Genomic DNA, 15,423 nt, shown 5'->3' with positions numbered 1-15,423 from the left:
TTGTGAATTGTGAAGTACTATGACATAATAGGACACACATAGCTTATACTTAGCAATACTGTATTTAATCAAATAATATAATGTTACTGCTGTTAAACTATTATTTTCAGTCAAATGGAATCATTGCCTCCTTGCTATGTCTATATATATGTTTTTCTGTTAAAGCACTTTGTGACTGGTTCTTAAAAGTTGCTATACAAATAAAGCTTTATTATTTTTATTATTATTATTGCCAATTCTGTGGTCCCTGTCGCTGCAAATTCTTACGGGGTGTCCAGGGGAGTATGCACAATAGAGAGAACCACATGCCGCCCCTGATATGGAATGAAGCTAATGACTGGAAATGTAACAATAATGTTTGGGTAATATCATTCCAAACCAAAGTTGCTGCTGTTCTACATACAGCCAATCAGTTAGATTTTTTCTTTCTTTCATGATATTTCTGAGGTCATTCATGTTTTATGGAAGATGCTTCTGAACATGCTAGTTTGACCACTTCAAATACGCTTTAATCTTAAAATAACTAATAACACAACACGTCATGCTGCGATGTGTTCTGAAGATCGGCTATTCTCGGTGTTGAGACATTGCTGTCATAAAAGACATGCTGGATTAGATCATATGGAATCCTAATGACTGAAGTCAATCATGGCAACTGAGAACTTGAATCCAGGCACATGATTCTTTTCATCTATAGTGAGGAGGTGGTTCACTTCACACTATCATCCCCAGTTCCCATCTCCACTGAAAAGATCATCCAGTAGTCTTAGGGACGCTAGTAAACAACATGGACCCACTGATACCTCGCTGACTTCTTACCTACAATTGTGATTGTTCGAGCGAAGGCACCGAACACTGGCCTCTGTGGTGTTTTACATCTTTAGACCATGCGGCCACCCAACTCTTCAAAATCAATCAAAATGCATATCTTAATTAAGTCACAATATGAAATAAGAGACATATTAAACAATTGTGGCACAGGAAGAATAGATCATAATTGTATTCATTGTCAATGTTATACACTGCACCTCCCGCTGGTGTTCTACGCTTAATTATAGTCTCCTACAGTTACTGATTCTTCATTCTACACTCTCAGAGAATGTACAAGTGGAACCAAATGAACAATAAGGGCCCATTTGGTTCCATTTGTATACTCTCTGAGTTACAGACCCCCTAAGGGTCCATTTGGTTCCATTTGTATACTCTCTGAGTTACAGACCTCCTAAGGGTCCATTTGGTTCCATTTGTATACTCTCTGAGTTACAGACCCCCTAAGGCAGTGTTTTCCAACCTGTGCTCCGCGGGACTTTAGTGTGCCGTTTGATATGTCCAGGTGTGCCGCCTGATTTGACCGAAATAAACACTTTTCATAGCCTAAAAGTCTCGGGGCACACCTAGATATATCGTATACGGTGTGTATATTAATGCTGGGCCGTTATCGGCGTTAATGTGCTGCGTTAACGCGAGACTCTTATCGTGTGTGTGTGTGTGTGAGAGAGAGAGAGGAGGCGGTCCATGCGGAGCACTGCGACTGCACGGAAACAGTGCACTCTGTGTAGTCTGTGAGAGGGACGGTAAACAGTCAGCAACACGTTCAATTTCTACTTCTACTAAAGAAAGAGGCAGCGATGGAACCATAAGTCCATATCCATACATTCTGGGACATAAATTGCGCAAAATACTGTTAAACATCCTAGCTGTTGTGTGCTAAGCTAAATTATCATACATGCATCACAACCACGGAACCACAACGCCGCTTTGACCAGGGTTGCTACATTTCGTGACTGAGAGGGAAACAAGCAACCAGGTCTATGAAAATGTTAACGGGCCAGATCAAGTCAGAAAATCCGAAAAAGTCAGAAAATAAATCTAGAACTAGAAAAAGTGCCCTTCCGGGCACAGGTCTCCACCAGGTTATCCACAGATCCGTGCAGTTAGAGGTAAAAACACTTTTCGGCCAGTTATAGCGCCACCTTGAGGCTGAGTTGAAATTGTTCATGTGGCATTTCGTCCTCGGCCTAGTGGGAATGTGGGTGCACAATTTCACGGAAATCACGCGATGTGTTCATGATTTGCAGCATTTTGTTTGAAACTGAGCACTCCTGTGAACTTTGGAAGCCAATCTTAACCAATCAGGATGGAGTCTGATAAATCTGAAAGACCCGTTTCGTTGAATGGCTCTAGAGAGACTGTGTACCAATTTGCGTGATGTTTGGACAAAATCTGTAGGTGTACTGTGCAAAAACTTGTTTTGCACAAAGCGGCCTCCTGGTGGCGCTATAACAGGCCGTTCTGGAAAGTTTGGGGCAGAGGTTCATCGTTGGCATCCAGGGAGTGTGTGTGCAAAATATGGCATCGACCGGGTTAACGGTGGCCGAGATTAGCTGTTCACGGACACACACACGGACACACACACGGACACACAAACGGACGGACGGACACGCGGACGGACGGAGTGCAAAACATACTCTCCCCACATGCCTTCGGCCTGGTGGAGACAATAAGCAACTATAATGCTGACTGTCAAACATCATTGTCCAATGTTGTTTTAGAGCAGTGGTTCTCAAACATTTTCATGTCAAGGACCACCAATATTTTAAGAAACTTACAGATAAACAAGTAGCTTATAATGACTAGACGTGGCAACACTGTGAACAGTTCTACAAACTCACAATATTTAAAAAGAATATATATATATATATATATATATATATATATATATATATATATATTATATACACACCGTATATCTAGGTGTGCCCCGAGATTCTTAGGCTATGAAAAGTGAACCCTGGGACAAAAAAGGTTGGGAAACACTGCCCTAAGGGTCCATTTGGTTCAACCCTGAAACCCCCTTATGAGTGATCCTCTTACCTTACTAGTCCTTAAATAAAGCTTGGCTTTCTCCGCCTCTCCTTGCTTCTTGGCACTCAGAGCTGCCATCTTGTATTCTCTCTGCCTCTCCAGGAGCATTGCCCTAGTCCTCTCGCCCACTGTGTGGATTCACCGGACAAACAAGCAACAGCATTGAGAGCCTGGCTTCACTGCATATCCGGAATGACACTCATTAACCACTTAAGTCCAATTTTATACTAGGACGTACGATAGTGTTGCGCGGTGAGCTTGCCGGGATACAAGCTCACAATGCGTCACGATGCAACATTTTGTGAGCTTGTAGATAATCTATTTTCGCCTAGCCTGGCATGGCCAGACTAATCACTAAGAGTTAATGATTTCGCTCTGGCAGATTTGTCTGGTTTACAGGCTAACTGTCGCCTATAATGACATGCCCATAACACGGACACCAAGTTGAACGTGGTTAAAAAGGAGGCCTTCTTAAACAAGCACCACAAGAAAGAACTCATTCTTTTGTGGGTGCATATCCACATCCGTATGTTGAAAAAAACAAAAACAAGGAAACAAAATTTATATTAGAATATCAGATGCAGACAATAAGAGCCTGTTATGCGTTAATGCACAGTTATATCGTATAATAGATTTTTACCATCATACTTTTAACAGTTTTAGTCATATATGTTTTTTTTGTTTTTCCCCGTTTTAGTTTATTTTAATAAAGTTGTTTGTTTTTGAAAAGCATCATTGAGTATCTAGAAAAGTGTGATGAAATTATTATCATTATCTGCTAAAAGCCTAAATTGTGAGTGACCATGAGTTAACGGCAAAGTGGATTTCCTAGGCTGTTCCCAGCTCAAACTGACCCTCCTCCGCCTGGCTGTTGTGGGACTGGCTCATAGGTTCCTCTTCCTGTTCCACAGGAGATGGAAGGCTGCTGACAGGAAGCTGGGATGCAGAGGACGTCTGCTCCTCTTCACTGTTCGGTTCGACTATCTCTGGTACGTCATCTGTAGTCTCTGTCTCCACCGGCGCCTCCTGTTGCTCTGGAGGCTCTGGGTCAGATGTGGCTTCAGTGGGCAACGGGGGAGCGGGCCGCGGGGGGACAGCGGGCCGAGAGGGAGCGCTGGGTGCTCCGGTGGCGACCGGTGGTGGAATCTCTGCCTCGTTCACGCTTCTCCCTTTCTTTGCTGCGGTTAACATGGTTTCTAGAGTCTGAGGGGAGACAGAGAGTCATAATGCATTAACCACATGAACCCTAGTGTCCCTATTCTTGGGGGGGGGGGGGATTCGGCACAATATTTCACTTGTAGATTCGCTATTTTCTATATAGATATTTTTGTGTAGAAGGAAAAAAATGAAGTGAGGGGTTGCCACATGACGTCACTGCTAAAAGCAAACATTAAAAGTCTCTAGACATGACTGCCACATGACGTCACGAGTGGGGTCCTGTTTTTTAGAGAGCATGCTTAAAGTCAAACATTAAAAGTCCATAGACTTGGCTGCCACATGACGTCATTTCTGAAAGCCAGACGTTGGAGGGGATAGCGCCCCTCAAAAGGAGGTTGCACAGTGTAAATTACTTAAGGATCCACTGATGTGGTGTGCAACTAGGAAATAAATGGTGGTCCCTTTGGCCGTTGATGGTGACGTAACTAAGGTACGTTGGTTGGTATAAGGTCAATAACAGGTCTAAAGTAATAGTAGCCATGTATGGCCTAATTGTGTGCAAGGCTCAAGTTGGCACCTCGACAGAGTGCATTTCTAGTTACTACCTGGGGTCGTATGTCTAGTCTAGTATTGCTGATGTTGCTCTGTGGAATCTGTCTTGATGCCTTGGGTCTTAGAGGTAGTTAACGCTCTGGGTATCGCTGATGGAACGCTTCTGATCCTTACTTGAGCCCCCGATATCAGTCATGCCCATAGATAGAGTCTATGATGTCGGGCTTGAGTAGGCGTTTATGGCGTTCAGGGCATCCTGATGTCATTCTAACTCGGTCAGTTAGTCTTCAGTCTGTATTGGGTCATGGCTGCCAAGTGGCTCCAACCTTAGTGGAGATTCGATTTGGGACATTTTCAATCCAGTTTATAATACTGTCTATCAGTGAACCAGTAACAATCAATTGCATTAGATTGGTCCAACAAATAAATCAGTAACTTTGATTACTTTTAGATTTTTTTTGACAACAAAATATATAGCACATGATGAGACAAGATACTTTTATATAATTTATATCATCTACATTTATAAATCACTAATTAAATAACGGGCAAAATATATAATAAAAAATATTTTCAGAACATGCACTGCACATGTACAGTAATAAGCAGCAAACCTAACGGAAATCGTAATCAGAGTGCTTACTTTATCCAATAATACCATTTCATCCAGTCACTACTGGATTATAATTACTGTAGAAGCATAGTTATATTGTTACTTCAGCAATCAGATTACTGTAATCCAATTGCAATAATCCGATTAACCCATTTTGGGCGGGAACCCCTTTTGGTGTTTCAAGCATTCTGTTATACTTAAGCTATTTAGAAATCGTAAAAATGCGACAAATCTTTGAATAGGTATCTATTATTTCGGAGCGAAAGTTTTTCTTATTTCGACGTCAGGCCTAAATGGGTTAAAGGTAATGCGTGTCATCTATCCATCCAATAATTGTTTATTATTACTGCCAGCCACCTACCTTCAGGCCTCGGTCGTATCTCCTGGCTTTAGAGGCCTCTCCGGAGGCCTTGGCGCTCTGCATGGCAGCCTTGTACATGCCTATCCTCTCCTCCAGGGTGTGCTGCAGACTGCCTGGTGTGGAGGACGACTGGAGAGACAACAGCAATATGTCAGGAAGTACCAACATCTTTATTCAAAAAGCTTTCAGATGAATTACACCTTAGCCACCTTAGCACTTGCCAAAGCACTTGACCTAGCCTCGACGACCTACTTTGCAGGCTTTTGAAAAGGCTAAGATTGTGATTTAGCAGTAACAATATTGATAGAGTAACGGTATTGAACAGAGCAATGTACCTACAGTATGTGCCACTGTAAGCGACTAAGAGTTGCAAGAAAAGATACATACTGTACAAATGTATCACAATATGTTTTGTGATACTTAGGCATCAACTCACGAAAGGATTCGAATCAGACAAATTACCAAATTATTTTTCTTACACAAATCCAGTATTTTCTTTCTCTTATGCTCTATTCAATACAGTAGCAAATAACTAATAACAAAAAAAAATATCAATTCTTTACAAAGATCCTTTATTTTTTAATGTGCCCTCTGTGTGTTAATGTGCTGTTTGCATCACGATTTAATCACAATCTAAAATCTAAAAAATACAGTGATACTGTATTGCTTCTCAAGAACTTCGTAAAACTTATTTTTTCTGATAATGGGCAAAAGTGAATTCCTTTGCTTTGATTGCACAAAAGGTATTACTGTGATGTTAGATGTTATATCATGGACTGTGATGAATACAAATGCTCTGATTGCTTAAAGGGACACTTCACCCTTTTTGCAAAAAAATATATGTTAATGACATTTAGAAGCTTTAGATCACTTTCCTGGGGGTATTTATGTGTGTAATATGTGGTTTTAGTTATTTTAGATTGTAGCAGTGAGCCTGTTGTCTCTGATGTCATGGACACTGGTCTCACTACCTTCCTGGACTACAATTTCCATAATTCTTTGGTGCACTGCTCCTCCTTGCGTATAGGGGGAGAGCTGTCTTACTGAGACAACATGTAGTCCAGGAAGGAAGTGAGCCCAGTGTCCATGACATCAGAGACAACAGGCTCACTGCTACAATCTAAAATATCTAAAACCACATATTACATACATAAAGCCCCCCAGAAAAGTGTTCTAAAGCTTCTAAACGTCATTAACATATATTTTTTTGCAAAAAGGGTGAAGTGTCCCTTTAAGAGTGAAAAATACGGTAATTTACTCTGATTTTAGGCCTATGGTGGTGTGTTCTTTATACCATTATATATAGATATATATATACACACACACACACACACACACACATACAGTATATATATACACCGGTATATATACACTCTGATTACAGTATCGCAACCGTTGTAACCCTTGTTACCTTGATTTGTATCGTAACACCAGTTTCTTGCCAGTACACAACCCTAGCGACTAGTGCCAGACAAATCTGGGAACCCATCGGCAAAAAAGGCTGAATAAATATTTTTTCCCCCTTTGAATTAGCCTCTGGGCCCAATTCCCTGTCCCTGTGTAGACCAAATATCGGCCCCTTTCACTCTCGTTCAGCCCTCCTCTTCCGGTGGCGTGTCTTCGTTTACATTCCTAATAACAACAAACTATACACGTAACAGGAGTTGCCGCCAGATTCACCTGCGGAGCTCTGGGTGGGATTCAAGCGTTTCTATTGGAGACATACCTGCTGTGGTGCTGGGTGGGATTCAAGCGTTTCTGTTGGAGACATACCTGCTGTGGTGCTGGGTGGGATTCAAGCCTTTCTGTTGGAGACATACCTGCTGTGGTGCTGGGTGGGATTCAAGCCTTTCTGTTGGAGACATACCTGCTGTGGTGCTGCTGGGGATTCAAGCGTTTCTGTTACAGGAGTAGCATCTTCTGCTGGAGCATCCTGGGCTTCTTCATCACCCACTACTTCCTGGAGCTCCGCCTGAAAGAGAAAACACTGCTACTCAACCACCAAGCGCCCATGTCAGCCAAAACAACTACTCATATTCTTTAAGGGGCTGCTTTAATTTTGTCATTTTCTAAACTGCTGCAAATGGCAACAGCATTAAACAGACTTTGGGTAGAAATGTGTGCTCATCACCGTCACATTTTAGAAAAGAAGGTAAAAGGGGCTAGGTGCTTGGAAGAAAAAGGTGTAGTGAACGTGCTCCTTGGTAGGGGACTGAACGTGCAACAAAGGGAGAAAAACAAGGCTAGAGCGGCAGGTCCTCTCTGTACAAGGCTTCTCTCCATCCAGAGCAAGTACAACGGCAACATGTTTACTTCTGCTATGAGACGGTTGGTTCGGTTAGCCTGACAACCAGTCTCTCAGGTGAAAAGTCGCTCCACCTCTAAAGCGACCTCAAGCACTCCCGCTGGAAGTTTTAATGAAGAGCCTTGCATTTTCAGCTTGGGAAGGAATGCCCTGGTGGACACAGCCTACATGCATTTCAGACATTTAGATGTTTGGTACTAACCAGTAAATCTTCATCGTCTTCCAAGTTTTCATCTTCCTCCTCATCATCAAAGTCTCTCATGCACTCGTCGGCCATTCTTGCAATATCTTCCATTGGCAAGGGGGCTAAAACACAAACATAGCATTTAATGATTGATTGTTTGAGCTTTTTATTGACATAAATACATACACGTAAAAAGATCTGTATACGGTTATGATTAGGACCAGCTGCAATTAAGCCTGCTCTTTGCGAAGACTTGAAGTTAGCGTTAAATATCAGGCCATCCGTAGGAGGCATGTGTCAGGAAGGGAGCCAGTTGAAGTCCACAGACTGGATGCATCTGATCCTTGAGATGTAAACTAATATCACTCTTCTTCTGTCTCAACAACAACAAGGTGCCCTCAAGCAAGACAGCGCAGACGGAACACAAACCGGTGGAATGCTTAGCACGGCTTTGCTGAAAATGAGAACTAAAGGCTCAGTAAACCCTCCCCTGGCTATTCCTCTTATTATATAATAATAATAATAACCTATAATAATATAGATTGTAAGATTTATATCACAAGTAGCATCATAATCCTATTTTTATTATCAGAAGGTTTAGTCCTCATCATCATCATACTCAACAAGAGTAATCATTTTTTAATAAGAAATGATGCAGCTAATTCAAATCACCCATCATCAGTAGCCGGGAACATCAGGATAGAAAATGAGTTAAGGCTGCAGCAAGCATACTCCAAACGAACTGGACTTTTTTCTGCTTCACAGCAGGACTCGCTGAAACTAACAAATCCTCCGGGGATAAAGATGTTTTATGATGGTCTCGCTGTGGCTTCGCTCAGAGTCCTGAATGTTAGACCCCGCCCCACTGTATACACAGTGGTGGAACTGTGATTTCACCACGGATCTCCACCACTTGTTTACATCAACCTCTGACGTGCTTTAAATATAATTTGTCTCTGAGATTTCATCGTTTCTGGCAACAGACACAGTGGACAAAGTGTGTGCCGTCTCTCTCAATTAATTTATTTCCATCTGGTTGTGTTTGTAATCCCTCAGAGGGGGATTATAGAGGATTGTACCATAGAGTATATATGAATAGAGAAGACACCCGAGTTCTCCTTCCATCCACTTGCATTAAGTTGCTCAAAAGCGCATGAGGCGATTTCACTCCTCCTTCCTGGTAGGAACAGAGTGCATTCTGGGATGGATTTGCCTCAAACACATGAACGCGCTGCCGTTGACTATTATTGTGCCGTTTGTGCGCGTTCACGTATGAAACATTCGTTCACGTGTCATGGCCTCAATCACATGAACGTGCGCAATGATAGTCAACGGAGCAGCGCTGGCTCGAGCTGCAATGACAAGTTCGGCCACTATGTCCATTTCGCCTCAGGGTTTCCTCTGGGTGCCTTCTCTATTCATAATATATACTCTAAGGATTGTACCTCCTAACCTCCTAAAGACAACCTTTCTTGAAAACTGTCCATGGTACTGTACGGTGCTGGCAAATTTCAGAAATGAAACAATATCCTACAGTGTATCCCGCAGGATTTATTTTAGACTAAGGGGGGACTTGTGGTTTGTTGGGGGGCCCACAGCCCAGTGGTCAGTGGGTATACTCCCCCGGGAGAACATTTTGCACATTTGAAAATGTAATTGCATCACTCTGGGGCATCTAATCTCAGGACACCATTTAACATCTTGAAAAGTTCATATTTCATGGTACAGTAGCTAGCCATTACTGTATAGGGTTTCAGCGAGAAGTCAAATATCTGGACAGTGATATAATAGCCTAGCCTATGTAATACTCACTTAACTATATAATACTACTTTGCATTCTTGAATGCTTAGCTGTCTGGTTTTTGAGGTGGTCCCTCATGCCTCTTACAACGGGAAAAGGTTTGGGATCTTGTTGTTTTCTTGTTTTATGTTATGTTACATTGTAACTGTACATTGTTGATGTGTTGTAATCTCGGCACCACTGAAAAAGAGGGTCCCAGCCCTCAGTGTGTTATCCGAGAACTAAATAAAGGTTGAAATGAAATGAAAAATCTATTTTTCCCTTTCTTTCTACCAAGGGGTAGATTTCAGCTGTTTTGAGTCCATGTTTTCACAAGTAATGCTTTGATTTTGTATGTGTTGAACGCTGTGCTTTTTCAATAATTGTGATTCACTTATTGTTGGTGAAATTTGTTTCTGATGAGGGCGTAAATATCTCCATTTCTAGCCACCTGTTATGAGCCTCGGGTTAGGGGCCTCAAATATGGTTTATTTTAACTTGCATGTGGAATAAGGTTAGTTTGTCTATTCATGGTGTTTTTTATATTGGCTATTTTATAGCATTCACTGTGTCTAATATGTGTGTGGGTTGTTATTGTTGCCTCATTATCAGGTCACCCGCTCAATGTTGTAAGTTAATGAGTCTATGGTGCCATTTCCTATAAGCCTTGACTCATGTTTTAACAGCCTAACAATGGCTATGTGTCAAAACACGTAGGTGCATTTTATTATTATCTTGTCATGCATTAGCTAATTTTATAAAGTATTTTACATATTGCAACAAGAGTGCCGTTTGGTCTTTTTCCTTTTTGTCAATAGCACACCATGTTCACTTTGTGTCTCTGCCGCAATGTTCAGCTGGTATGGAAATTTTGGAGATGCAACTGAAGAACTGCAGAAACACGTTTGTCTTCATTTGGAGTATGTACAGTATGCTACAGCCTAAATAAAGTCAGCTGTTCTTCTTTCATTGGCCTACGCTTTGATCTTGATGCAAGGTTAAGGAATATATCTCCCACTGAGTTAACCAAATGAAATGACTCACTCCTGCCCTTGGGCTTGGCTCTCCCCCCGGCAGAAGCCGTGCTCCCTGTGATAGCTGCCAGTTCAGCCTCAAGGTCAGGGTCATCAAGGTTCTCCTCCATAGCCATCGCCATCTCCTCTGGGTTGAAGTCTAAAAACAGACCCATCTGGAACGAGGAAGTCAGAACAATAACAACAATAATAATAACTAGAAATGCACTCTCTCGAGATGCCAACTTGTGCCATGCACACATGGCCTACTTGTGCGCAAGCAGAGCACGCCATGAGGTGCGCTCACCACTGCTGGTACGACTGCTGCTCAGAGTCCTAAAGCTCTCTGCTGCTGTCTGGGTACGACTGCTGCTCTGAGTCAAAGTCAAAGTCATACGAAGCTCTCTGCTCCTGTCTGAAGAGACTATTTACACCTCTACATGGTTTAAATGCTAATGTTAATGCTCTAGTCTAAATACTAATTGGGATCCTCCATTAATATAACAGTTGGTGCCAATGTTTTCTTTAAAGCAGGGGTCGGCAAGTAAGTCTGACCGTGGGCCGATCTTTGGTGAATCCATTGGATCGTGGGGTCATCCCAGAACATAATTAATGTATAATTTAAGAACTTGTCACAAAGCCTGACTGATAAAAGTGCGTGTGAGAAGGAATGACAGTGTAATCACTTCATGCTGGCCCCATCCTTGAATGTGTGAGTTAATTAAAAGGTTAGACAGTCATACTCCTTTCCGAACAGAGATAAACAAGAGCTCTTTCATAGAACAGCAGCTCTTTGATTGTTCAGTCTATTTGGAGAGAAAAACGGTATGAGAAATGTTTTACGCATTAAAACCAGAAAAGCATTTCTGTCTAGATTTTAACCACTTTAACCAAAAGAAAACCAAAAAAAATGTAATGACATTTTTAACTCTAATCTTTGCTTCTGGGGGACAAAGTATTTTGAGATGTGGGTCCAAATACAATTTGGCTACGGACCACACGCACTATTGGGGGGGGGGGGGGGGGGGGGTCACACCGCAGAACAATTCATGTGACTATCATTTACTCTCAACATGGATAAAAGTTTAGTAAGGATTCCTCTAGTAGCAGTAGTCTCTCCATTTATTCGAGCCTATGTGTCGGACTGTCAGTCAGATATTAATGTAGATTATTTACTAACTAATATGCCAGGGACCAAATATTACTGTTTGTGGGCAGCTCTGGCCCACAGGCCGCCTGTTGCTTGTGTAACCAGGTGGAATCTCCTATCAATTCTTTAAAGTAACATTGTGCAGGTGTATTCTATTAAAGAAACACTATGTGCCGCAGTGTCTTCCACTTCCAGTAAAACAATAGCAGTGTGCTATTAGAATACCAAACGACTCGCCCCTTTACCAACTCGCCCCCGTGAATTTGTAGTTAATTTAGTATTTCCCTCCCTCTATGAAATCTGAAATTATCTTGTATACAGATTTATTTGATTGTATAGTAGTCGATCTCTATATTCTGTCAAATTAAGAAAGAATAACATGACACAGAGACGGTGACTGCTAAATTAAGTTAATTTAGGAAGTTCTAGCAGTTAATTTCGTTTTATTAAACACATTTCTTCCATGTAGCTCATGTTTTGGGGGTCTGTCACCGTTTTGGTTTGGCATCATCAAGCTATTATGCCCATGGATATACAGAGTGAACTTAATGATAAATTAATATGATAATACCTTTTATATAATCACCAACATGAATTATGTTTGTTATTTACAGCTAGGTAGAGTAGTCATGGGGCGAGATGGAAAAGGGGCGACCGTACCTGTTACCCTATATTAAAACAGTACAGTGCCCAGTGTTCGCTATTCAAAACAGCACAGTGACAATATTTCCAATAAAACAACAAAGTGGCAGTTTAGTTGCCAACAAGAAACAACGCAGTGCATCAGTCAGTGTTTCCTATCAAAACAACACCATGCCAGTCACCAGTCAGTGTTTGCCATTAATACAGTAGCTGTAGCACATGGCCAGTATTTCCACACTCACACAACAACACAGTACCAGTGTTTTCCATTAAAAATAGCAGTGCCAGTGTTTTCCATTAAAATTAGCAGTGCCAGTGTTTTCCATTAAAAATAGCAGTGCCACTGCCAGTGTGCCAGACGGTGTCATTCTCCTCCTCACCTGTTTGGCTGCAGCAGCACCCTGACCCTTGGGCATCGGTGCCCTCTTCTTTTTAGCAAACATGTTCTCTTCTTTCTCGCGGCTTGGTTCTTTTCAAGACAGCAAGCCCCGAAACTGTAAAGTCAGCGGTCGCAGATTAACCTATATGAAGTAAAAGCATGTACACCTTAGAACGGCCAAGCAGCTGCTTTCATCTCTCATTGTAAACAAACTATAGTCATGTGAGCAGCAGTGGTCGTCAGGTGATGCCTATCACCTCATCCAACAACAACAACACGACCTGTCAAACCCCCATGGCATGGGTGTTCATTTAACTCTCTGAGAGTGTACAAAATGGAACCAAATGGACTCGGCAGGGTCCATTTGGTTTTATTTTGTACACACTGAGTGTACAAATGGATAAACAAACACTCGGAGGCTGCTAGCTTCCTCTACCGTTAATGGGCTGTTGTTAGCTTAGCTAACATTACCTTAGTGATGATGTTTCCACAAAAAAGTTTATTTAGAAATAACTAATCGGCTGGCTTGAATTAGACGTGTGTGCATCGATGGTTCTGGTCTTAACGTCACAAATTAAACGTTTGTTTACCTGCTCATTTATTACCACACTAGTTGGTTTAATAGTTGTTGTTTTTAGTCCACTCTGCAGAGGAACAGTCAGTTGTGTTGCTTCATTGGTTTCGTTTTTTACATGCCTCGGCTCAGTGCGCATGCGTACACTACTGCATGTGGGGGCGTTCCAGGGGCCCGTTCCACGAAACTTGGATTAGAGATTGATTGATTGATTGATTGATTGAAATATTTATTAACAGTTTGCAGAATTTACAGTACATTTCAAGCACAAACTCAATACAAAGACTGTTAACTGTGAGTGGACGACCCAATTAAGCATTGCACTTGTTTACAACAGGGCCCACATTGTTCAATTCATCAAAACATTTAGAGACATACAAATAGACATTTCTATGTAGCTAAAGTACAGAACAGGAATTCATCATATAGGAAGCAAAAAGGGAAAAGATACATATACAGTGAGGGGAAAAGGGGGGGGGGGGATTCAGATTTTACAGAGGCCAGTTTCGAATTGCAGCCATCCGTAGGTGCCCTTTGAGAGCGGTTCAAGGGAGTCAAGGGATTCACATGTCTTAATGACTGTTGGTAGGGCGTTCCACATTTTGGTGGCATAGGAGCAAAAATAATTTAGTCCCTTGTTTGTGCCAAATCTGGGTTGTACATGGTTTGTTGCACTCCCTCTGGTGTTGTGGGTGTGGACTTTGTTTACATTAAGGAAGTATTTAGACAGGTACATGGGTATCTTGGTGGTGTATCGAATCTTGTGGACCAAATCCATTGCAAGATGCTGTACTCTGTCGTCGACCCTAAGCCATCCCAGCCTGTCAAAGTGGGCAGGGGTGAGGTGGGTTCGGGGGGTGAGGCCAAGTAGGAGCCTGACCAGTTTGTTTTGGGAGGTCTGGAGCCTTGTTTTAAGGGCCTGTGAGGTGCTGTGGTACCAAGAGGTGGATGCATAGTCAAAGAAACCTTGTACAAGGGCTCCTGTTAAGGTCTTCAAGGTGTTTTTGCTGACCAGTGGAGATCCTGTAAAGAAATCTTGTTCTTTGATTGACTTTTTTGATTACGTTGGTGGCCATTTTATCACCGGAAAGATTGGCCTCCAGGATGGAACCTAGGTAGGTAATTTGATCTTTTCGTGTGATAATATTGTCACCCACTCTAACCAAGAAGCCGGGTTTTAACACATATCCTGGTTTAATATATCCTGGATCAGTGATTAACCGGTTTCATGAAAGCTGGTTGATCTTGCCAGATTAATTTAACCAGTTAACCTGGATATGTTGAGGCTTGATTCGGTTTCATGAAAGTGATGCTACATTAGTTACCATGCTTTGGATTTAGCCTGCTCCGGACCAGGCTAACAGCCAGGTTTAACCTAATCCTGATGTCTTTACTGTTCATTAAGCAGTCAAACTGATCACAAACCAATGATGTTTACCAGATTTATTCAATTATTATGGGTTTATGTTGCCTTATTTGTATCGGTCTGCATTAAAGGACTAATTTAAGCACTATATAAAATCAAATAACCAAAATATATAGGCTGCACAACATCATGACAGCTTGTGAGCTACTAGGTTCATCCTACGGTGCCTGAAAAGGAATCTTTGAAATGTTTCATAGTTTTAGAAATATAGTGCTTTAAAATTTGAGACATTTATAGGCAGATAGTGGCACTTCAAAAAATCACTTTCACCTAGAAACTCCATTCACACTTTGTAAAATTCAGCTTACTGTGGAGACACATGCTGGAACGTTTTACTTTGAAATGTTTTGTAGTTTCTGAGTTATTTAACTTAAACGCCCAATGCATTCTCAATGGCAATAGCACAAACTTTGACATGCTA

General features: G+C 41.7%; 1 protein-coding gene across 2 annotated transcripts in view; it reads right to left on the bottom strand.

Annotated features, from left to right (window-relative positions):
• cc2d1b (coiled-coil and C2 domain containing 1B) overlaps positions 1 to 13,680 on the bottom strand; it is a 29,174-nt gene extending 15,494 nt beyond the window's left edge. Inside the window, exons 1-8 of one of the 2 annotated variants that reach the window (XM_083782522.1) lie at positions 13,593 to 13,680; positions 13,004 to 13,144; positions 10,863 to 11,007; positions 8,057 to 8,160; positions 7,417 to 7,521; positions 5,550 to 5,678; positions 3,720 to 4,068; positions 2,875 to 2,993 (exon numbers count right to left, since the gene is read on the bottom strand). In XM_083782522.1, coding sequence (XP_083638648.1) covers positions 2,875 to 2,993; positions 3,720 to 4,068; positions 5,550 to 5,678; positions 7,417 to 7,521; positions 8,057 to 8,160; positions 10,863 to 11,007; positions 13,004 to 13,066 — 1,014 coding nt within the window. In that variant the 5' untranslated portion in view covers positions 13,067 to 13,144; positions 13,593 to 13,680. The remainder of the gene's footprint in view (positions 1 to 2,874; positions 2,994 to 3,719; positions 4,069 to 5,549; positions 5,679 to 7,416; positions 7,522 to 8,056; positions 8,161 to 10,862; positions 11,008 to 13,003; positions 13,145 to 13,592) is intronic. The other variant, XM_083782523.1, reaches the window with a different exon arrangement.
• Between the last annotated feature and the right edge of the window lie 1,743 nt (positions 13,681 to 15,423).

Source organism: Protomyctophum parallelum (genome assembly GCF_964188405.1).
Source record: "Protomyctophum parallelum genome assembly, chromosome: 14".
NCBI classification, from domain to species: domain Eukaryota; kingdom Metazoa; phylum Chordata; class Actinopteri; order Myctophiformes; family Myctophidae; genus Protomyctophum; species Protomyctophum parallelum.
Note: the sequence above shows the minus strand (reverse complement) of the source record. Positions and strands in the feature narration are given on the sequence as shown.